The sequence below is a fragment of the Cyprinodon tularosa genome, unplaced genomic scaffold (assembly GCF_016077235.1).
Source record: "Cyprinodon tularosa strain WSP-4 unplaced genomic scaffold, ASM1607723v1 ctg917, whole genome shotgun sequence".
Lineage (NCBI taxonomy): Eukaryota > Metazoa > Chordata > Actinopteri > Cyprinodontiformes > Cyprinodontidae > Cyprinodon > Cyprinodon tularosa.
Window position 1 is genome coordinate 201,188 of NW_024039693.1, and position 25,310 is coordinate 226,497.

Here is a 25,310-nt window from a genome sequence, read left to right on the forward strand (position 1 = left end):
GGACACAACACATCTATCAATGCACCTGAAAAATAGTCACCAAATAAAGTCTTACCCTCTTTCTTCTGGCCCGACTCCGAGCAGATTGCTTAGCAGCCTCCGCACGCAGCGTGTTGGCTGGCCGCGTATATCTGAAGTTCCTGCGTACCGTCTGAAAATACGTCTTACAGGCAGCTGGAAAACAATTAAATGAGAGTGGTATGAATAAAAAATCAAACGCAAGTCACAGTAACAAGGAAGGAGAAAACATTAAAACAAGTCACTTACACACAATGTCGTCTTTATCAACATCGTGCAAATCTGGACTTGCTGATATGGCTCCGAGCAAATAGGAGGTCACCGTCTCATTGTGAGGCGACAGTAGTCTGTGAAAACAAAATGTACAGCTATGATCGGTATCCATCCGTATCCATTTCCTTTTACCGCAGAATGAAAGCATATTCTTTAAATCTTACCCTTGCTCCGGTTCATAGCGCCTGCAATTAGTCTCCGAGTTGTGAAGACGGCGTACTGCTTCCTGTGAATCACAAAAAATGCACTTTAATAAAGCTTGTTCTTGCAAGGCTACTATTAGCCGTAGCTTTAGGCTAGGCTGTTATTAGCCGTAGCTTTAGGCTAGGCTGCTATTAGCCGTAGCTTTAGGCTAGGCTGTTATTAGCCGTAGCTTAGGCTAGGCTGCTTTTAGCTTAGCAGGCAGTAATCGAACATATATTTAACGCTAGCTTCTCTTCTTTGAGTTCGTCTTGTTCGATGCAGAGTCGCCATCGCGTCCAAGACCGCCTGCACAAAGCAAAGCATACATTCTTCTTCTTCTTCTTCTTGTTCTTCTTCTTCTTATTCTGTTGTTTTATGGCGGATTGGCAGGCCAACGTAAAAGGTGCATTTCCGCCACCTACTGATCTGGAGTGTGGAGTGCACAATTTTGGAAGACTGCGCTATACCCCCCCAAAAAAAAAGAATCCTATAACTAAATCCTATTAATTGTTCCTGTATCTTTTAGATATTTGAATAATATTTCATTAACTCTTGTTTGTCTTATCTCGTTTCCTAACAATGCTTTTATTGAATTCCCATTAATCCCTATTTTTCTCAACTCTTGTATGAACTTCATTCTCTCCCTTACATATGCAGTACACTCAAAAATAATATGTTGTACTGTTTCTGGATCTCCGCATTTGTCACAATTTCCTGTTTCATGTTTCCCTATTTTAAAAAGACTGTAGTTTAATGCTGTGTGACCTATTCTTAGCCTTGAAATAATTATATCTTTTTTCCTATTTCCGTATCTTTTCCTCTCCTTTCCAATAAACTTTTGAATCTGACACAAATGTCTTCCTTTTGACTCATTATTCCATATCGTTTGCCATTTCTTTCGAGTTTCAATTGTAATCAATGTTTTCATTTCTGATTTACTTAAAAATACATTCATTTCTATTTGCTGATGATTTAATGCTTTCTTTGCTAGCTTGTCCGCTTTCTCATTTCCATCTACACCCACATGTGCTGGCACCCAGAGAAAGTATACTAGTATATTTAACTGCCTTATTCTAAATAGACTTTGCAATACTTCAAATATTAAATCTTGCCTAGTTTCATATTTTCCACTTAGAAGACTATTTAGCGTAGCCATTGAGTCGGTACATATTACAGTTCTTAGTGGTTGAACTTCTTCGATCCACTGTAGTGCTAATATGATAGCTAATACTTCAGTTGTAAATACTGACACATGATTAGATATTCCTTTTGCAATTTTTATTTTGAATGTCGGAATGTATACTGCTGCTGCTGTTCTTCCAGACTCTGGCTCCTTAGACCCATCTGTATATACCTGTAGAACTGAATAATATTCTTTACATAAATGTTGTTGTACTATGATATCAGTTGGTGTATTTTCCCCCTGTTTAATCATTATTTTTGTATTTGTAAATCGATCACTGGTGTAGAAAACATCCAAGGGGGAATTGCCGGTATTGGAACAGTTGGGTTTATTACATAATCTTTCAAATTCAAACTGCTTGCCTCTTTCTTTACTACCCATCCAAAGCTTTGTATTTCGTTATATTCATATTCCCAACAATCTTTCAGAAGAAGTCTGCCTGGATGATTTTCTTCATGTCCTTTTACACTAGCCCAATATCTCATTCTCAGTTGAGTCCTTCGTTGTTCAAGTGGCATTTCTCCCAATTCAACTAGTAATGATACTACTGGAGATGATCTAAATGCTCCACAACAAATACGTAAAGCCTGATTTTGTTTAACTTCTATCTTATTAAGTAAGGTTTTATTCGCAGAGCTATAAACTATACTACCATAATCTATGTTTGACCTAATCACTGCATAATAAATTCTCTTCAAAGACTGACAGCTTGCTCCCCAATCAGCTTCTGACAAGCATCTTAACACATTTATTCATTTTTTGCATTTTTCTATTAATTTCTGAATATGAACTCCAAAACTTAATTTATAGTCCATCCACACACCTTAATATCTCACTACTTTCACTTGTTCCAGCAGGTAACCGTACATTTTGATATTTAAAGTAGGATTTTGTTTTTTATTTGAAAAGCGTATTGCATACATCCTCCGCTGTAGGGAGCATGCGCAAGATGAACCAGGGTTTCCGCGGATCAATAAAAATAATTACAATTCATTCATTTTTTTTTTAAATCAAGGCCTTAATTGGCACTAAAATGATTTAAATATGTTTATCGAAGTATTTATAAATCTTTAATAAAAAAATGCTTATAAAAACAATTTCGTCAGATATATTATATCGCTCCAGGCGGAGAAAAAGCTAGAGGATATATATATACGTATATATGTGTGTGTGTGTGTTTACATACATACAGGAGTCATGGAACTCTGCTTACAGCTCCTTCATATTTCATGTACACTAATAACTTGTGTACATGGTTCTTGTTGATGGCATTAAAATAATTTCTAATAGCATTAAAATAGCATTAAATTAGAGTCACTCATTCCTGTATGAACCCTGTGAGCGCTTAATTTAATATGACATATTAAAAAAATCCCACCATCATCCAGCATATGTTCAGTTTCTGCCCAAATATATATATATATATTTTTGTAACGGGGATAAGGATAATTCAAAACTGCTTTTTTTGAATGAACTTGTTCACTACTTCCAAACTCAGCATCTCTTTTCATTCCTGTAATAAGAAGTTTCTTTTGAATGGATTTGATTAAAGTTTAAGTCCCTCTGTATAAAATAAATATTTTGATGGAGATGAGAAATCTGCTTCCTCGTTGGTGAATAACCAATAGTTTGGATCCAATCATTTAAATAAACGGTGTTAGTTTTTTTTTTTTTTTTTATATAAGAATTGTGCTATAATTTCTAGTCACCGATCTGTTGCTGCTATATTTTAATTTGACGAACCGGAATTTGTCGATGCTCTTTTTCCTGTTTGGTGCGATTGCAATTGCGGATCTTGACCTGGCCGGACCTTATGACCACAGTGTACCAATCTTTTGATGGCTACTTCCAACAGGATAATGCGCCGTGTTATAAAGTGAATCATCTCAGACTCATTTCTTGAAACTTTTCCACTTAAGTAATTGTGAATTGAGCATATTGACAGACACACATTTTATTTTTTATCTTAAATGCAATTTTTTTTTTAAATTATTACTGCTCTAAATGTATTGCTCTGTCAGCTAAAGATCTGTTTTGGTCTCTATACTTTAATTAAATAAATCAATTCAAGCTAAAATGTAAGAGGCTATACTGAGCCTGATCTCTTTGTATCAGAGATTTTCATACCTTTTAGAAACATGTCACTTGGAGTAAAACCCCCCCTGCAACCCTGATATGCATTTGTATAGCTTACAGCATGTTCATTTACACGTTAAAGCCTCCCCTAGAATTCCATGGGGGGGAGGCATGGGGGGAACACTGCCTAAGAAAGTCCACGTCAATTTCTGACAATTTATGGGAGTTTTCGGCGAAGCCTGCAAATTGCCGTAAACTGCCGCTAACCTGAAGTTCAACGACAATCTACTGTGCCGCATATTGACAATCCCACTTTTCATGCAGTGGAAGTATTTAACTGTATTAGTCTCAATCACTGGGTTCTTTCCTTTATTTAAAGGCACATGCAGATCACCGCCATAGAGACAGCCTGTTCCACTGGACTCCCAGACTGCATAGAGATGGCTAAAGAGAAGTTTGCTGAATGGATGGACGTCAACGGCACCAACAAGTAAGGTTTGGGTTGAGCATCATTTCTGCACCTCTGTTTTCTGAAATTTCAAAGCGCTAACTGTAATAGCTTCCCTGCGTTCTGTAGCTTTTCTCTCTCCTGCCTTCGTTTAGCAAAGGTAGGTGTTGTCTGCTCACTTTTTGTGTGTCTGGTTGTTGCAGCATTGTTGTTATTTCTAAAGCTGCACCACGCTGGGTTTCAAATCTATTTAAGATCCCTGATATATAATAACTGAATTTTAAATACAAATAAATGAACCTGCAAGATATTTTTGTTACATTTTCCAGTTAATTGTTATTTGAAATGTTTCCAGGTGCAGCTTTAACTACGATTGCATGTGTTGTAGAATACAGGCTTGAGATGTGGTTGTGTATCAGCCCACCGTTGCATGATATTTTGGGCAATTACTTGCAGTTGTGGGGAAGTACTGATATTGACAGCATGGTATGTCTGTGTGGCAGTATTTGCCCACAGCTGCTTGTAAGTGCATGTAATGTTTTTGTGAAAAATAATAAGAAAAAAAAATATCAATCTCCTCTGCGTTTTTATCAAACACATTTAGTGTTGATGTGTTCAAGTGAAGTAGATGTTTATTTTGCAACCCCGATGTTTATCCCTTACTGTATCTGATGGTATTATTTCCTTTAATGTCCAAGTAAGTCACAATATATTTCCTTTTTATCAACTTCCAAATTTGAGGTATCAACTGAAAAAGTCATTAAAAAAAATTAAAACTTAATTTCAATGTTAATTTCTGTTTGAGAACAAACAGCTGGCCTAAAAATGCCTATATGTCTCATGTCAGAGGATGAAGGGGGCACATCCAGTTAGTCACAGTCAGAGAAACAGGACTACAGTGAATAACAGGCCGAGCTCCAACATCTACAAACAAAGGTGTTGATGGCAGCAGCACAGCTGATATTTCTCTCCAGGATGGAGTCACAGCCAAACAGGAACAGACCAGATGAAGCTTCTTTGAGAAAAAGCAGACAGAGCATAGCATTAGAGATTGAACTAACAAATTCTGCAGAGTGGGAGAATAGAGATAGAATGAAGCTGAATGATGAAAAAGGGGTCCCTATGTCCTCCAGCAGTCTAAGCCTATAGCAGCATACAAAAGAATACCTGACCCTTAGCTTTGCTATGGCTGCTTTCTTGCTGATGTTTCTCTTTATTTTAACGTGCTGTTAGTTTTATTTACTTTGGGTCTGATAAAAATATAAAGTTTTAAACCACAAAAGATTTCCATTTTGCACTACGCTGAGTTTGATCACCTGTTAATTTAAGCTGCCATCTGACGTTTTTTGCCACAGTGAGAAGTTCTGGGGAATGGGCATAAATGCCAACGCAGTTACAGTACATATGCTCTGTTAATGCTGAATTTACAAAAGTGTCACATACATGTCAGCACACTGACAGAATAATCACATTATTTATTAATCTAAACTATGCAGACGCTCAGTTGGGAGCTCAGTTGCAGCAGGGTACCTGCCTTTACATAAAAACATAACTTGAATAGTGTTTTTAAAGATTTAATGGGTATTCTACACCGTTCGGCAAACCGGAGAGTTTAGCAGATGCATTTCATTTTTAAAAGAAGAGCTTGACAGTAAACACACAGTCGGGTGGCAGATTGGCCTGGTTTCAGGCAGGTGGCTTTATCTCAAAATCCTCAAAAAAAAGTCTAATTAAAGAAAAAAGGACCACGCCATGACAAAATATATTACCGTAGGCTTACCTTGGCTTTAAGTATTTTAAACATTCTTCATAACAGTATCAGTATAATAAAATGTCCTGCATGTCTGTGGAAGAGGTTTTTTGAGAGTAATTACTAAGACTGATAAAGTAAATAGTTCTACTTAAACAAGGGTTTTTCAATCAGAGAACTAAAGTGTTTTTCTGCCTTTATTATTCAGCATCCACCCCAATCTGCGCTCCACTATCTACTGCCAAGCATTGGCTGCCGGTGAGAAGAAAGAGTGGGAGTTTGCCTTTGAGAAGTTTCAGGATTCCTTTGACAGCTCAGAGAGAGAGCAGCTGAGAAGAGCTCTGTCCTGCACCAAGCAGACCTGGCTTCTCTGCAGGTGATGTCAATTCAGAGCTACTCTCATAACAGATCTGCTCGTATTCCAGTGAATCCTAGTCATACCAGTTACTGTTAAGCGTACATTGAGTCAGGACCTTCCTTATCTTTTTGTATCTCTGTTTCTTTTTCTATGTCTGCTTCACTGTATGATCTGGTTGAACTGTAAAGTGCCTTGAGATGACATGTGTTGTGAATTTGGCGCTATATAAATAAACTGAATTGAATTGTATTGAATTATCTTACAGATACTTGGATTACACTTTGGACCCTGACAAGATACGTCTGATGGAAGCCACCTCTATCATTATTGACATAGCGCAAAACGCAGAGGGACAAGCGCTGGCCTGGGACTTCATGAGAGCCCACTGGAATTATTTCAGTCAGGGGTAGGTTGATGCCGGGATGTGAGTGTCTGAATGGGTCATTTTATGAATAACTACACAAAATAAATGGCAAAAACTAAATTGTTAAAAAGGTTCTGTAATAAAAATAGCTCATCATTAAAAGTTAAATATTCAATAAACCCTGGATAACTAAAATGATATAAAGAATATAACCGGGGTTTACTTTGTGTACACATCCGCCACACAGTAACATAATAGCAGGAAAATCTCTGGTTTAAATAGATCACTTTAGTAAGAAACTAAAACAAAACTGTTTACAGTTGTTTAATTTGCAAACCAATACAAAATTACCTTTTAAAGTTGGACAGTTTCTTCTAGTCTATTTGCAAACCAATTCAAAATTACCTTTTAAAGTTGGACAGTTTCTTCTAGTCTATTATTATCAATCTGTACAGAATAATATAGCCATTTGCTATATGTCGTGGAATGTCCTCCCAACGACTTAAAAATGTATGTTAAGTCTTGTAAAAATTCAAAATTCTTAAAAAGTAGTTGAAAAGTCTTCAAACAATGATCAAAAATCAGGCAGAAGCAGACGGGTCACGGTCCAGAGTGGTTTATTGCAACAACACAAGTCCACCACATGAGATGTTCACCGTTCAACATCTAACTTTCATACAGAAACAGTCCGGCTTATATTCACTCTTGGAGCTCGGGGCTCCTCCCCAAGCTCCTCCTATTTTGCATATTCTTAGGCACTATTTTCCACGGGTATTTCCAATTTCTTTTAACTTACGGGTGGAAAACCCACCTCAAAGCATATTTTTTATATATTTTAATCAAGGCCTTTCTCTGACCTATCAAAGCCTTTTCTTTTGCAGGTCATGGTGACATCCCTTTGCAGGTCATGGTGACATATATTACAGTTACATCAAAAACTCAGCATAACCTTGATCATCAATATGTCAAAACAACGTTTCATCCAGTATAACTTATGTTTCATAACATTTCATTAAAACATTCAGCATAACTTTGATGCTCAAAATTTCATTAAAACATTACTTTGTTGTTGACCATCACACAGCGCGGTATAGCTTTGTTGTACAACTTTGATATGACAACACAATATATCACACTTTAGCACAGCTTTGTCGTTCAACCTTGATATGTCAAAATAATCCATTCTCAATGCGTATGACTCATCAACAGGCCTCATCTTTGGGCTCTCTTCACTGCAACCTCACAGCATCTAAGCCTTGGATTCTTTCCAACACCTCACTTTATCCCTTCCATCACCTCTCTTTGTCCCTTCTAATCTTATCTCAAACTTCAAACGGCCACCTGCAGATGGCCATACACATATTGCTTTACTTTTATTCATGTTGAAGCACACTCTTTGGCCTATATAACATAAATGTATTTATTGTGAAACATTTATCCACTATATTCTATTCAAAGTGCAGTATTTAATTCACTACATTTCCCCCCTGTGATCCTGAAAAGGATCACAAAGTGAATCAACAGGTGATTGTCAAAGTGAAATACTATAAATGTGAAGTTTCAAGAGTAACTGGTGATTATACGTATTTGCACACCAAAACTAAGAGTGAGACTAGAACACACCATATAATAATAGTGAATGATATAAGAGGATATGCTTTCATGATAAAATGTAATAAAAGGAGGGAACCCCCCCTTGGCACACTTATGAGGACCTTTCCTCTTGCTTACTTTTTTTGTAGAAGGATTTTCAGTTGTTGTTTTTTGAAGCAGCAATGATACGAGGTAGGGGAATGCCATGTCCAAGCAGCTTAATCACTTACTTGGTCATTGCAGCCCCCACCCAAAAGGTGTCACTGCACACTCATTCATCAAACAAGTTGATGGTTAAATAAACTCTAAATATACTCTATCATGCCTGCACCATGTCAGTCAAGCTTGTCATCTAATGGTCACTGGACAGTCATTACAACCAACATATGAGTAACCATGTGGCACTCTCCTGCACAGTATTCGTACTGTCATATGCCTTATACATGCACACAATTATTTTATCAGTTATATTTAGTATAGGTATACATAATCATCAATGTCCTTTATATCCAGTATTGTGTTGTGTGTGAGATTAATAATAGTCCGGGGCTCCTTGGGGGTTAGAAGGCATCATCCCCCATGGTCTTTCATTGGTATTTCCTGGAGTCTGTGGCCCCGGCAGCTGCTGCAATGTTGTGGTACTAGCCATACGCCCTTGATCAGCTGTCAGCTGCAGCAATTTCCCTTGCAGGGTGATTATGGCCTGCCGTGCCTCCTGAAGTTGACGTGTCAGCTCATCACACTCTCGGGTCAACCGCAGCATCTTTCCCTTTTCCCTGGTTTTGTATATGCTGCGGCGGAGTGCTTCTATTGGTCGACGTGCGAAGGGGTACACCAAACCCTTCATCATCTTTGAATAAACCTCTTTGCTCATAGAGGTAATCTCAGGCTTAAGGTCGTCGATGGTGCGATAGGTATTTAGTGGATGAGCCAAGAACCATGCAAGGTGACGATATTCCTCAGTGCTGACCACCGTGTCTGCGAAGACAACGTTGTGCTGTTCTGGCGAAGAAAAAGGCCTCATCTCGTTAAGCTCGGTCAGCACGCCTGAAGTGTATGGCAGCTCCTGGAGCGATCTGGCGAGCTGTCCTCGGTCCTCCAGGTTCTCAGGACTGGCAGGGGTGCTGTTTGGGCCGAAGTCGATCCTCAGGGCCCCAGGTGATGGCGGGCTGGACATTGGCTTCCCTCTAGGTGGTGGTGGTTGGTCATCAGACTGCCTTCTAGGAGTCATCATGGGTCTGTTCCGTGCGACGCCTGGCCCCCCTGCAGGATCTTCTGGCTGCCTGTTAGGAATATTGGTGCCTGCGGCTACATCTACTTGTGTGTCTACCGACGCATGTGTGAAGATTCTTCCTCTATTTTCATACTCTTACCATGCCTTTGAGGGTACGGGAAATGGGCCATAATAAGACTCCGCCATTTTCAATATTCTGCATTTGAAAACATAGTGTAGCATAATTATGTATCATCATGAGGCATATTATCTCTATATCTATGGATAATTCAGCATGCAAATTACTATATCTACATGAGTAAGTATGTGACTCATTGTCATGCATATTAATATATATATACAATCTTGATACTTTTTTAAAAAAATGCACGTACCTGGTGGGGGTGAGAGGGGATCATGGTTTTATATGACTTGGTCTAATTGTATTTCTACGATTGGGAATTGACCAGTTACACTTACAATAAGTTTCGAGACCAGTCCCCAAATGAGGGGTATGACGCAGCAAATAACTATTAATATTATCAATATTATCGCTCCTAGAATCATCCCTGCTGCCTTAAGATATCTTCCCCATCCAAGCTTATTGAACCAATCCCAGAATCCCTTCAACTGAGTGTTCCAATTGGACTGCAGCACATGTTCATCTCTCATGCATTTCATTTCCTGTAGGACTCCTGTGAGGCTGCCGTTAACATCTGTATGCATGGGAATTAAAGTACAACAATCTTCCCCGATGTAATCACATATTCCTTGGTCCCCAGCCATGCAGGATTCCAGCACGAACCTATTTTGTAGAACCATTAGTGAAGTAGCATGCAATTGATCCTTTACTAGATCTACACCCTTTATTGTAAAATTTATAAACCTTTGTTGATTATACCATAGGAGATTCACCCATCTACTATTTCGGGCTATGTACTGCGCATTGGCAACTGATCCCCAGATTGGTACTGCACCGACCCCTCTTCCACTTTCTATCCAATCATTCCCTATGGCAACCTGTTCTTCAGGTACCCCATATGGGACCTGATCCCAGGTGTTATATACCTCATCTGATGTTTTCCATTCGTGTTTAACGGGAGTACGTCTTTTAGTGCGATTGGTTATTTCGTTAGATGTTTCATTAATGCCTATTGGGTCATTTACTATTAACCTCAGTTGTCCTGTCAGCATTACTGGTGCACAGATCCCTTCCCACTGGGCGGGTAGTGTGGCCAACATCTGTGTCTCATTGTGACACATCCAGAAAATGTCACCTAAAGGGACAGATCCCTTCGCCAGGCTCAGTAATGGGTACGTGGCTACAAATGCAGGTTGGAACTCATAGATGACGGCTCCCCCATCTGGTACTACCTGTTCACAACGTATGGTGGCCTTGAGACTTGTTTTACATATCTTAACGTGGCTGGTGATGTTCCCGTTTGCTGTCGGTGGGTACCATGGTTTTTTACTACATTCCACCATTCTGTCTGTTGTCCACATCAGGTTAGAGGATCTATTGGTTACTTCTTCTAATTCTTTCCCTCGGGCTATACAAAACGGAAAAATCAAGTCAGTTGGTTTTTGAACTACGGGAGGAAGGGAGAACGTGCTCATTACATCATTTATTGAGGAGGTCAGTGCTTTGGGGCATACCGTCCAGTCTTTTGACCATGATTCAATGCCTTCGGCCATATGCATGGCACAGTGAGCAAAGCACCTCACCGTTATTTCTGGGCAGTCACCTATTTTACTTCCGGGTATAATCTGAGGCGCTGGTAATTTTTTAACATTATAGCAATCTATACAATCATCTTTAGGGCGCTTTTTGGCTTTGAACATTGTCTGGACAGAGTACTGAATCCATTGTTGGAACATATTGGTCTCCCAGTGTGCCGTCTTTAATTTGTCTAGATCTCTTTTCTGTCTTCTGTTCATTAGTTGTACCACTCTATGCGCTCTTTCTATTGTCATTATTTGTTTTGTTAGTATGTTTTGGCATATGTTTGTTTTGCATCTTACCTCAATGATCACCATCCCATCCCCACGGCAGTCCATGCTTCGTGGAATTCCAAGCCAATGTTTCCCCATTGACTCGTTTCCTAAAATTTCTTCAGACATTACATAATCATATCCTTTGATTTGCACATGCATTAGTGATATGTCCTCCCCATCATTATTACTGATTACCCCTTGGTTAGTAGCTAGTGTTACCATTGCTAGTGCACATGTTTGTGTTTGACGCATTAAATGTGAGTGTGCATTGTTAGTAGTAAGCTTAATAAGATCCCCCCTTGTTAACCCACAAAGGGTTAACAAAAGAAGAAAACTAGTCAGAGTCGGAAGAAGACGCATACGAGAGACGCCCAGACGGCGATGGAGTGGGCGGACGCGATTCGATCGACGGCCCACTCGCCGCGGAGGAGGAAGGGGAAAGGGAGGGAAGGGACGGGGAAGGTGCAGATGAGGGATGTGAAGGGGACAGGACTCCACCAGCATCTGATGGGTCAGAAGAAAGAAGTTCGTCCAGTGCCTGAGCGAGGGATGGAGATGGGTCAGACCCATCAGAGCTCTGAGCGGCAGAAGGATCATCATCATTGCCACCAGAGTCAGAAGGTGGAGCGGGAGCATAAGAATGAACACTGTCATCCTCAGAGTCCCCTGACATTGGAGACCGTCGGGCCGCCAGGCGTGCTGAACGCCTTTGACCATCTGACGTGGACGGGGGTGTGGGGACGTCTGTGAGCTTGTGGTGGGGTGCCACGGAGGGAGACTTTTTGCTGCCCTGTCAGCATGCGCAGAGCCCGTTGGTTCTGGAGCAAGTCCAGGTGGGTCTGGCGGCCGGTGCCGGGTGCAGTGGTTTTTATGGAACCACAACGGCTTACCTTCAACTTTCAGGGCAGTGGGAGTGGTAAGTACAAGTTTAAAGGGGCCTTCCCTACGAGGTTCGTTCCACTTACGTCTAAAGACTCATATGAACACACTGTCACCAACTTGAACGTCCCTGACGTCCACTGGAATATGTGTCTCGTCTCGGTTGTGAGCTGCTTTCACCTGTTGAAATATGAGTCTCTGAATGTGGGTTAGTGACCTGAGGTAATCCCCCAGTTCACGTTTGAGCTGTGCCAGGGAAACCTCCTCCTGGGGTCCTCGAACCTGTGGGAGAGGCATTGGTCAACCTGTAAGCATTTCATGAGGAGTAAGATGGGTTATTCGGTTAGTTTGAGAACGCATTGCCATCAGAGCAATAGGCAATGCGTCAACCCATGTTAAACGGTTGTTACTGTCAGCAATAATTTTAGCTATTTTCGTTTTCAGCTCGTTCCACCGATGCCTGTGATTGGGGATGGTACACACAACCAAACTTTTGTTTTATACACAATTGTTTGAATATTTGCTGGATCACCTGTGAAACAAAGTGAGGTCCGTTATCCGATGATATAGTATCAGGCATGCCAAACCTGGGAAACACTTCTTTGCACAAAAACCTTGCTGCTGCTTTGTGGTCGTTCTTAGCAGTGGGGCATGCCTCCACCCATCTGCTAAACCTACAAACAACCACCAGCATATACCTCTTTCCCTGAACACGAGTAATCATGTCAACTTAATCCATAATCAGATGGCGGAACGGACCGTCCGGCATGGGGATATGTGCTAGGGGTTGTGTGAACATCTTACGCACATTATACTTGGGACAATGTGGAAATATGGCCAGTTCTCTGTCTACCATAGGTGTCATGTAAGGTGACCAACAAACGGCCTGTAGCTTCCGAATGACTTGGGCTTGTGAACAATGATCAGGTCCATGCATTATTTTAATGGCAGTTGGTAATAAGGACAACGGCAGTACAAAATGCCCTCAAAAACTACGCCACAACCCATCGTGGGGGCGTGATAAGCGTGTTGCCCCCCTTTGCACCCACAGACGTTTTTCCGCTTCAGATATTCTATTCTGGGCTTCTATTAACGAGGCTAGATTAGTAATAGTTTCACATTCAGCTACATGAACCATTGGTCCTTGCACTGCAGGTCCTGTGGCTTCTTTAGCTGCCTCATCTGCCAAGTTGTTTCCTATGGCGATAGGTGTTTTTGCCGTCTGATGAGCAGCACATTTTACAATAGCTAACGCAGATGGGAGTTGCATAGCCTGCATTCATTCCACGACAGCTTGCCCATGTGTTACGGGGGTACCATCTGTTCAAACGAATCCTCGTTGTTTCCAGATGCTTGCGTTTATGTGGCATACCCCGTATCCATATGCACTTTCAGTATAGATGGTCACTCTTTTACCAGTAGCCAATTTACATGCAGCTGTTAATGCTTTTATCTCTGCCAACTGGGCAGAGCAAGGTTGGTCAAGGCTTACCGACTGCACCTTAGGATAGGTGCCATCGGGGTCAAGCCTGACCACTCCATATCCAGCTTTGTTCCCTGTCTCGCCTCTGACGCATGATCCATCTACAAAAAGCGTCAGATCAGATGGGATTGGATGATTGTACAAATCCTCCCTTACCTTCATGAAGGTGTCCGTCTCCTGGAGACAATCATGGGGCTCATCTTCTGTGGGCAATACCATTCTTGTGGCTGGGTTAATTGTGGTACAACGTTGTATTGTTAGGTCAGGTCCTGAAAGCAGAACTTCATAACCTGTTCGACGAGCTTGGGTTATCACAAAGCGTGGGCTTGTGAGCAGTGCATGTAATTGATGTGATGTATACAAAATAACAGGGTGGCCCATAGGAATAACTGAGGCCTTTTTTATTTGCGAAGGCTGCTGCTGCCAAGCCCTGGTAGCAGGGAGGCAGGCCTTCTTCGACACCATCCAGTTTTGTGCTATAATAAGAAATTGGCTGTTTACCTGTGGGGGTGTCTTGCATCAATACTGCACATGCATACCCTTGTCGCTCAGCCACATACAGATGGAATGGTTTGCCGTAATCTGGATTGGCCAGAGCAGGAGCAGTTTGGAGATCTTGTTTCAGCAGCTGGAATGCACCCTCTGCCTTGTCTGTCCATTGTAATTGAGCCGACTGGTGTCCTTGACCCGCGGCTGTAATCAGTGCTCTCAGTGGAGCCGTTTTGATGGCATAATCACACACCCACGGTCTGCTGTAACCTGCCATGCCAAGGAAAGACAACATGTGACCAACAGTCTGAGGTTTGGGCAATTGAGTTATGGCTTCTAATTGGGACGGTGCAATAGACCTCTTGTCCCCACTGAGTTGCCTGCCGAGATACTCCACAGTTTGCTGGCAGAATTGCAATTTTTTTTTACCTACTTTGTGTCCTCCTTCTGCCAATGCAGTCAACACTGTAATGGAGTCTCTCTCGCACTGCTCTTTAGAAGCAGAACAAATCAGAATATCATCAACATACATCACCATTGTAGATGGTATGTCAAGGTGATTTAAATCATTCGCCAGTACACAATTGAAAATTGATGGCAAGTGTACAAAGCCCTGTGGCAAACGTGTATAAGTATACTGTTGGCCTTTGTACGTAAATGCAAACAAAAACTGGGAATCTGGATGGACCGGTACACTGAAAAATGCTGAACACAGATCTATCACAGTAAACCATTTTGTGCCTGGGGGTATATTACTCAATAGTGTGTGGGGGTCTGGTACCACTGGTATTTCTTCTGCTACAATAGCATTAATTAATCTTAGGTCATGGACTAGTCTATAGTCATTACTGTTAGGCTTTCTGATGGGAAAATCTGTGTGTTACAGGGACTTTCTGTTGGTTTAAGAACTCCTGCTGTTTCTAATCCTGTAATCATGGGTTGTATACCTTCTACCGCTTCTCGTTTAAGTGGGTACTGTCTTTGGAAGGGTAATTTAACATTTAATTTGATGGTGAACTTGATGGGATCTGCTGATTTTACTAATCCGACATCTGTTTTACTTTTAGACCATAACTGCTCTGGAACTTGTTCTAATAATGATTCATGTTCCTCAGCCACTGCCATTTGTCTTTTCCCAGGAACTTTAGTGTTTAATATATTTATTCAATTCACATAGTATAAGAATATGAAAGGAATTACAGAAAGGAATAAAAATTTTCCCAGGAATTTTAATGTGTTCTGCCATAACTTCATCAGCTTGTGAATATGAGATTTAAAGAACAGTCCATCTTTTGATACGCTAATGCGGTTCCAGGCTGTATCAACCCATTCCACGACTTGCTTGGCTTCTTGAACCATGGGTCCCAGGTCATGTGACTCATACTTGTCTGCAATCAGCAATGTGACATGTGGTGCTGAGTTGGTAACCTGGAACCATTCTGCTACATCTTTATCAGGAAATGTGACAACAGCTGCAGCTCCTTGTGGTCCAACCACTATGTCGGCGTATTGGATGACAGTTGTTTTGTTGTTAATTTCTTCATCCCAACTCTTCTCGTAGTCTTCATGTGTCTTGCCTTTGTCATAAAACATGGTACATTGGAGAGGGAGAAAAGGTTCTCTAGATTTGTCGTAGTGATTCATTATCAGGGGTCTCCATGTCTCCATGTCTCCCACTCCAGTTGGAGGAAGGAACCTGGTGATGTGAGTTTTAGCCAAAATACTTGGTCTTCTAGTTCACGACTTGTTGCCTGGGGGGTCATTTGTGGGCCTAGTGGCATCATATAGGCTTCATTCTTGTCTGTCGCCTCAAAAGAGATTCCATTAGGGGTGCATATATTTTTTTGCATTAAGCTGGAATAGCACATCTCTACCCAGCAGATTAATTGGCGTATCTTCTGAGTAAAGCAGTGGTGCATACACAGTCTTTTCACCTATGATAATGGGAACTGGCTCAGTCATGGGTATTATTTGGGTCTTCCCAGAGAAACCTACTGTTCGAATCTTTGATGCTGAGAGAGGCAGGCCAATTCCACTTTTCCCTATACAGGAGTAGGCCGCTCCTGTATCAATCATGAAGCGATGATGGATGTCATATATAGTGACATCAATAGTGGGTTCTGTTTGTGGGCGTTGGGTTAATACAGGTAGAATGGCCTCTCTATCAGGTTTCTCTGGGCATCCCTATTGCCAGTATGACTCTTGTCCTGCTCCATAGGTGGCTGGTCCAGCGGTAGGGGGCTGAGGTCCCATCCATGGGTTAGTGGGGCAGTCCCTTTGCATGTGTCCGACTTGTCCACATCCCCAGCATTGCAGCCTCGCTCGCTGTTATCCCATGTCTGGACCAGCCTGGGGCGTCTGCTGGTATTGACCTTGAGGGGGCCTTCTTGGGGCTCCTTGCGGTCCTCTCCATCTTCCCCGCATGGGTGGTCCCCCTCGTCCTCTTCCGAACATTGCTTGTTGGGGGCCTCCTCCTTGGTTTAGATGCACATGAATAGGAGGGATTGGTTGTGGTTGGGTCTGCTGTGGCAGGGCTCCTCCCACAGGTGGTGCTGCTGGATACTGCATCTGCTGTGTGGGCGGAGGGATGATAGGAGACACTACTGGTGCTTGTACGACTGCCTCCCCTGTTGATGCACCCTCGGTCGGGGGTGTGGCTGCCACAGTCAGTGCCGCTTGATGTTTGGGCTTCTCTCTTTCTTTCTTTGCTTTGGATAACTCCCCAAGCTGCAGCTGGGGTAATTGGGTGGCCAGCATCTTGCTTTGGTCTTCAAAAGCCCGTTTCTCAGTATGACATGCTCAGAGAACACAACTCCGTCCAGTTTGGCCTGCACTTCTTTGGGCATGGCCACCCTGATGTAGGTTCTAACACTGCATGAAAAGTGAGATTTTCGGCCCCGTAAACTCCCGCAGATCTCCCAGATTTTTCGGAGTTTACCGACAATTTGCAACCCGTGCTTGTCGCCGTTTGTCAGTGCCACAAATAGTCGGGAACGGACTCTGACGTACACTATATTGCCAAAAGTATTTGCTCACCCATCCAAATTATTGGAATCAGGTGTTCCAATCACTTCCATGGCCACAGGTGTATAAATTCAAGCACCTAGGCATGCAGACTGTTTTTACAAACATTTGTGAAAGAATGGGTCGCTCTCAGGAGCTCAGTGAATTCCAGCGTGGAACTGTGATAGGATGCCACCTGTGCAACAAATCCAGTCGTGAAATTTCCTCGCTCCTAAATATTCCACAGTCAACTGTCAGCTGTATTATAAGAAAATGGAAGTGTTTGGGAACGACAGCAACTCAGCCACGAAGTGGTAGGCCACGTAAACTGACGGAGCGGGGTCAGCGGATGCTGACGCGCATAGTGCGAAGAGGTCGCCAACTTTCTGCAGAGTCAATCACTACAGACCTCCAAACTTCATGTGGCCTTCAGATTAGCTCAAGAACAGTGCGCAGAGAGCTTCATGGAATGGGTTTCCATGGTCGAGCAGCTGCATCCAAGCCATACATCACCAAGTGCAATGCAAAGCGTCGGATGCGGTGGTGTAAAGCACGCCGCCACTGGACTCTAGAGCAGTGGAGACGCGTTCTCTGGAGTGACGAATCGCGCTTCTCCATCTGGCAATCTGATGGACGGGTCTGGGTTTGGCGGTTGCCAGGAGAACGGTACTTGTCTGACTGCATTGTGCCAAGTGTAAAGTTTGGTGGAGGGGGGATTATGGTGTGAGGTTGTTTTTCAGGAGCTGGGCTTGGCCCCTTAGTTCCAGTGAAAGGAACTCTGAATGCTTCAGCATACCAAGACATTTTGGACAATTCCATGCTCCCAACTGTGTGGGAACAGTTTGGAGCTGGCCCCTTCCTCTTCCAACATGACTGTGCACCAGTGCACAAAGCAAGGTCCATAAAGACATGGATGACAGAGTCTGGTGTGGATGAACTTGACTGGCCTGCACAGAGTCCTGACCTCAACCCGATAGAACACCTTTGGGATGAATTAGAGCGGAGACTGAGAGCCAGGCCTTCTCGTCCAACATCAGTGTGCGACCTCACAAATGCGCTTCTGGAAGAATGGTCAAAAATTCCCATAAACACACTCCTAAACCTTGTGGACAGCCTTCCCAGAAGAGTTGAAGCTGTTCTAGCTGCAAAGGGTGGACCGACGTCATATTGAACCCTATGGATTAGGAACGGGATGTCACTTAAGCTCATATGTGAGTCAAGGCAGGTGAGCAAATACTTTTGGCAATATAGTGTATGTGGAGAGCGATCAGCTGTACTAATGGCTCTAATTAGCATATGAATGCAGCGAACCCGCACGGCTGGCCAAGTCTGGCTTGAATAACCTACTCAGTATTGGCTGAAACCACTATTCTCAAACAAGTAAAATCGCTCGTGATTGGTTGGCATATATATATATATATTTACATAAATATATATGTAAATATATATATATATATTTATATATATATATATATAAATATATATTTATTTATTTATTCATATATTTTTTCATTCATATATTTATTTATTCATATGCTGTGTATTTATGTTATCCTTTACTTCTACTCAATTGGCCGACGGCATCGAGCAGGCAAGGAAAAGGGCAAGACAGCAGTCCAAAGGGCATGTTTCATACATTTTACCAGGGCAGGAGAAAGTGGAGTAGTAGGAGGGAAGAGCAAGGGGGTCCTGGCCACGGCAAATGACTGGCAGATGCGGGCAAATTCCCGGAGGAGATAGCCCACACTAGCCTGAGACCAGACATTGTTCTGTGGTCTAAAGGTACCAAGCAGGTGGTGCTCATTGAGCTGACTATCCCCTGGGAAGAGAGGATGGAGGAGGCCTATGAGCGTAAGCTTAATAAATACCAAGCCCTCATCCTAGAGAGCCAGCAAAATGGATAGAAGACCTGGAATCTCCCAGTGGAGGTGGGCTGCAGAGGCTTTGCTGGACGGTCGCTATGGAGAGCCCTTGGACTGCTGGGGATTGAAGGGCTGGCCAGGAAGCGGCTTGTAGCCAACGTCACCAAGCGGGCGGAGGAGGCATCTCGCTGGATTTGGATGCAGCGCGAGGTGCGCTGGCAGAACCGAGGCACTGAGTGAATGAAGAACTGGATGAGGAGTTGGGTGGCATTCTGTAGGGGTGGGTCCAGGATGCTGGATTTGCCGTTGAGCCCCTCTGAGGTGTCATGGGCTTAAATCAATGAATCACCAGTGAAGGGGGGGTGCCCATTTGACAACCTTCTGAGCCTACCCAACTCCGATTCCAGTCACAGAGACCTAGTGGTGCCTTGAGGGAAGGAAAGAGAGAGAGAGAGAGCGATGCCACTGGCCCACAGATGGCGCAGGGGCAAGTACCTGTAAAGGTGGGCCAGTTGCGATATCCCTTATCGTATTTTGCATACTACACAATTATTAGGCTACCATCAAGGACATGAATGAATTTATACAGGAAATTAACATTTGCCAGGAAGCTGTTTATGCAAAGAAAGAGCTTTATTAAAACAAACACAACTATATACAATGCGAGGATCTGCCCACACATGCGTATCCAAAAATTACAACTCCGTGAACGGTCCGTTTGCCTTCTCTGGGTTGGAGGTAACTGGCAGCATTCCCTCCGAGGCAGGTCCGATGTGCAGACGCCTACTGTGCGTGGCCCTGTACTTCGGCATCGCTTCTAACCGGGACTGCAGCTTAACACAGAGTTCAGAGAGATCCGGCCTACGAAATGGCGGCGGCCATTACAGAGTACCCCTTCCTCATCAGCTAGCACACTGCCTCGATTCCAGCAGCTGTAAAAAAAAAAAAAAAAACAATGAATCAGCACTATGCGATGGGATGCACTGCGTATGGACACAACACATCTATCAATGCACCTGAAAAATAGTCGCCAAATAAAGTCTTACTCTCTTTCTTTTCCGAATGCTTGGCAGCTTCCGCGCGCAACGTGTTCGCTGGCTGCATATATCTGAAGCTCCTGCGTACCGTCTCATAATACGTCTTACAGGCAGCTGGAAAACAATTAAATGAGAGTGGTATGAATAATAGGAGGTCACCGCCTCATTGTGAGGTGAGATTAGTCTGTGAAAACAAAATGTACAGTTATGATCGGTATCAATCCGTATCTATTTCCTTTTACCGCAGAATGAAAGCATATTCTTTAACTCTTACCCTTGCTCTGGTTCATAGCGCCTGCAATTTGTCTCCGAGTTGTGAAGACGGCGTACTGCTTCCTGTGAATCACAAAAAATACACTTTAATAAAGCTTGTTCTTGCAAGGCTACTATTAGCCGTAGCTTTAGGCTAGGCTACTATTAGCCGTAGCTTTAGCTTTTAGCTTAGCTAGCAGTAATCGAGCATATATTTACCGCTAGCTTCTCTTCTTTGAGTTCGTCTCTCCCGCACAGTTGTTCGACTGCAGAGTCGCCATCACGTCCAAGAGGAGTTGAAGGCGAGTTGAACGCTAGACGTTGTCCAGCCATTGATCACGTACCAGCAAAATCCAAACAAAGGAACTGGAGATAAAGTTCTTCTGAGTATAGCTCCTCCAATCACAAACGAGGTCATTGTTACACGGAAGGACTCGCGAGAACAGCTGCGTCTATCATTTTTTTTTTTTGCTTTATTGGCAATTCCCTGTAACAATAAAGAGTAATTCAAACATCAAAAAAAGATACACAGCAGCTGGTGACATTATAACTCAAAAAAATGAGACATAGAATGTAACAAATTAATAAAAATAAAACAACGGAAACAAACATACAAATAAATGAACAAATAAATAAAATAAACATAAAATAATAATAGCTAGGGGTTTACATTGAGTTTATGGTCATTTAACGTTTTGTAGCTTCCTGTCCTAAACAGTCTTTAAGGAAACATTAGAAGATGCAATATTGTATATGTGAGAGAGGAGTTGCTGTAAAACAATGGTTTACCACAGATTTAAAACTAGTAATAGCATAAAGAAATATGAAAATTCTAAAACAGTCTTTAGACTTTTTATCAGCAATTACTGTGGGTAGCACACTTGTGTTACAGAAAATAGCAGGCTTTGGAGATATGTTCTAGAGAATCTTGATTTATACCATACTACAGAACATTTCAAAAGGCTGCTGACTTTTTCTATGTTTATAGGTGAAAATAATAAAAACTACAAAAGAGCAACTTTGCTGTTCTCCATAAATGTTGGGAAAATTGCTTAAAAGTTTGTTGCATAAGGGCGTGCTTTGGTTGCCCAGTGTTTAGCACACAAAACCCATGTACAGAAAGATTCCTTAGTCCTCAACATGGATGACCCGGGTTCGAATCCTTGGCCGCATGTCTCTCCCTCTCTCATACCCCCTTTCCTGCCAGCCTACTGCCAAAAAACGAGACACTAGTGCCGTAAAAACTCCAAAATGTGCTGTAAAAAGGCTCTTGCATAAAAGCTTCTACAACACAATGCTGTTAATGGTAGATTGTTTTGAAGTGTCAGACAGGAAAGCTTGGTAAACAAATCTAACATATCTGAGATGCCAAAACCATTTACTGTGAAAGAAAGGACAATGGAGAGAAAATGTAGAGAATAATGTAGGAGTGCTGCTAGAATTCCAGTTCCCAGATCTGTGTTTTCTATTACTTCTACAACCACTAAAACGTATGTTATAATAATATAATATAATATAATATAATATAATATAATATAATCAATTCAAGCTAAAATGTAAGAGCCTATAATTAGGTCATACTGAGCCTGATCTATTTGTACTATCTATTTGGGGGATATTTATTGCCGCACTTTGGGCCACTTAATACCAATTTAGCATCAAATAAATGAGGCAGCCTACCTCAGCATTGTTGCTGAACTTATGTCCTTATGACCACAGTGTACCAATCTTCTGATGGCTACTTCCAGCACGATAATGTGCCATGTTATAAAGTGAATCATGTCAGACTCATTTCTTGAAACTTTTCCACTTAAGTAATTGTGAATTGAGCATATTGACAGACAACATTTTATTTTTTATCTTAAATGCAATTTTTTTTTAAATAATTACTGCTCTAAATGTATTTCTCTGTCAGCTAAAGATCTGTTTTGGTCTCTATACTTTAATTAAATAAATCAATTCAAGCTAAAATGTAAGAGTATACTGAGCCTGATCTCTTTGTATCAGAGATTTTCTTACCTTTTAGAAAAATTTCACTTGGGGTAAAACTCCCCCGGCAACGTTGATTTGCATTTGTATAGCTCACAGCATTTTCATTTACATGTTAAAGCCTCCCCTAGAATTCCATGGGGGGGAGGCATGGGGGGAACACTGCCTAAGAAAGCCCACGTCAATTTATGGGAGTTTTCGGCGTTCCCTGCAAATTACCGTAAACTGCCGTTAACCTGAACTTCCACGACAATCTACAGTGCCGCATATTGACGAAAATCCCACTTTTCATGCAGTGTAAACAGAGGGCCGGATGTCTTCTGTTCATTCCCATCACTTCCAGTTTCTGTTTTCCATCTCTGTTGAAACTTGTGCAGAAACTGGGCTGGGCTCTCATCATCCTTCAGACATCCTGTCTCAGCTTAGTTGGATCACTGGAGGTGGGGTATTTGTCCCTTAAGGCTGCCCAGACCTTGGGTCTTATGTAGTTGAATGGTATTTTGTCATACTAGTGTGAGGTCATGACCCTTGGAAGCTGGGCTTCATCGAATACTTCTCTGGCTGCCGAGTGACCTGCTGTTTTTATTAGCAGTGCCTTGATGTCTCCAGCTGCCAGATTGATGCCTCCAGTGATTTCTTCCAACTTCTCTATCCACCTGTCGGCACCATCTGCCAGCGGGGTCAGCCTTCCGGCAAGGGTTATCATGTCCATAAATGACCATGGCACATATCTGTCTTCATGAGGTCCTTTTGACAATAAGGGAGCCATATAAGACTCACCTTGACCTTGCTCTGTCTCCTGCTGCCGTGCTTTGGACCTGGTCAGCATTGGGTGAGGGCCGCTTCTTACTATTTTCAGATCCACGTCACATTCAGCTGTGAGCGGCTTCTGTACTTTTGCCACTGGCCTGCTTTTTTCCTTGGGCCCCTCATTAAATGGGTTTTTTGACGACAGTATGTCCGGGCCTTCATCCTGCGTTCCAACGTCCTGCTGCATCACTTCCTATTAAGCCTTCCTCCTCACTTCTCGTCTCTTCCCCCTCATTCCTTCCTGCTTTGTCAACCAGGGTCAAAACTTGTGGGTCTGGCTGGTGTAGGCAGTTAGCCTGGGCCTCTCTCATAAGCTGCTCTGCTTCCATTCTCTTCAGCTTCGCTATTTCTTCATCTAGTCTCTTCTTCTCTTTTTGTTTTTTTATTGTCTCTTTCATATCCCTTAGATATTTCACTCATGCTTTTTCTTTTTCCTTCTCTTCTTCCCTGCTGATAATTTGTGAAAATTATTTCTTCAGTTCCTCCAGCTCCTTGTCTATTCGTTCTGCCATTGATTCGGTCTCTTCCATATACAGGTGCTGGTCATAAAATTAGAATATCATGAAAAAGTAGATTGATTTCAGTAATTCCATTTAAAAAGTGAAACTTGTATATTATATTCATACATTACATACAAACTCATATATTTCAGATGTTTATTTTGTTTAATTTTGATGATTACAAATGACAACAAATGAAAATCTCAAATTCATCATATCAGAAAATTAGAATATTACTGAAGACCAATAAAAACAAAGGATTTATAGAAATGTTGGCCAACTGAAAAGTATGAACATGAAAAGTATGAGCATGTACAGCACTCAGTATTTAGTTGGGCCTCCTTTGGCCTGTATTACTGCAGCAATGCGGCGTGGCATGGAGTCGATCAGTCTGTGGCACTGCTCAGGTGTTATGATAGCCCAGGTTGCTCTAATAGTGGCTTTTAGCTCTTCTGAATTGTTGGGTCTGGTGTATTGCATCTTCTTCTTCACAATACCCCATAGATTTTCTATGGGGTTAAGGTCAGGAGAGTTTGCTGGCCAATTAAGAACAGGGATACCATGGTCCTTCAACCAGGTACTGGTAGCTTTGGCACTGTGTGCAGGTGCCAAGTCCTGTTGGAAAATGAAATCTGCATCTCCAAAAAGTTGGTCAGCTGCAGGAAGCATGAAGTGCTCTAAAACTTCCTGGTATGTGGCTGCGTTGACCCTGGACCTCAGAAAACACAATGGACCAACACCAGCAGATGACATGGCACCCCAAACCATCACTGACTGTGGAAACTTTACACTGGACTTCAAGCAACGTGGATGAAGTGCCTCTCTTCTTTTCCTCCAGACTCTGGGACCTTGATTTCCAAAGGAAATGCAAAATTTACTTTCATCAGAGAACATGACTTTGGACCACTCACCAGCAGTCCAGTCCTGTTTCTCTTTAGCCCAGGCAAGACGCTTCTGACGCTGTCTGTGGTTCAAGAGTGGCTTGACACAAGGAATGCGACAGCAGAAACCCATGTCTTTCATACGTCTGTGTGTGGTGGTTCTTAAAGCACTCACTCCAGCTGCAGTCCACTCTTTGTGAATCTCCCCCACATTTTTGAATGGGTTTTGTTTCACAATCCTCTCCAGGGTGCGGTTATCTCTCTTGCTTGTACACTTTTTTCGACCACATCTTTTCCTTCCCTTCGCCTCTCTATTAATGTGCTTGGACACTGAGCTCTGTGAACAGCCAGCCTCTTTAGCGATGACCTTTTGTGTCTTGCCCTCCTTGTGCAAGGTGTCGATGGTCGTCTTTTGGACAACTGTCAAGTCAGCAGTCTTCCCCATGATTGTGTAGCCTATAGAACTAGACTGAAAGACCATTTAAAGGCTTTTGCAGGTGGTTTGAGTTAATTAGCTGATTAGAGTGTGGCACCAGGGGCCATCAATTTTGAACCTTTTCACAATATTCTAATTTTCTGATATGATGAATTTGAGATTTTCATCTCTTGTCATTTGTAATCATCAAAATTAAACAAAATAAACATCTGAAATATATGAGTTTGTATGTAAT

General features: G+C 42.2%; 1 protein-coding gene across 2 annotated transcripts in view; it reads left to right on the forward strand.

The window, feature by feature from the left end:
* Positions 1-25,310, forward strand: part of LOC119776176 (aminopeptidase N-like) — a 48,815-nt gene that overhangs the window by 17,426 nt on the left and 6,079 nt on the right. For both annotated transcript variants that reach the window (XM_038274457.1, XM_038274458.1), the window contains 3 exons: positions 4,113-4,223; positions 6,140-6,307; positions 6,555-6,695. In XM_038274457.1, the coding sequence (XP_038130385.1) occupies positions 4,113-4,223; positions 6,140-6,307; positions 6,555-6,695 (420 nt within the window). The remainder of the gene's footprint in view (positions 1-4,112; positions 4,224-6,139; positions 6,308-6,554; positions 6,696-25,310) is intronic.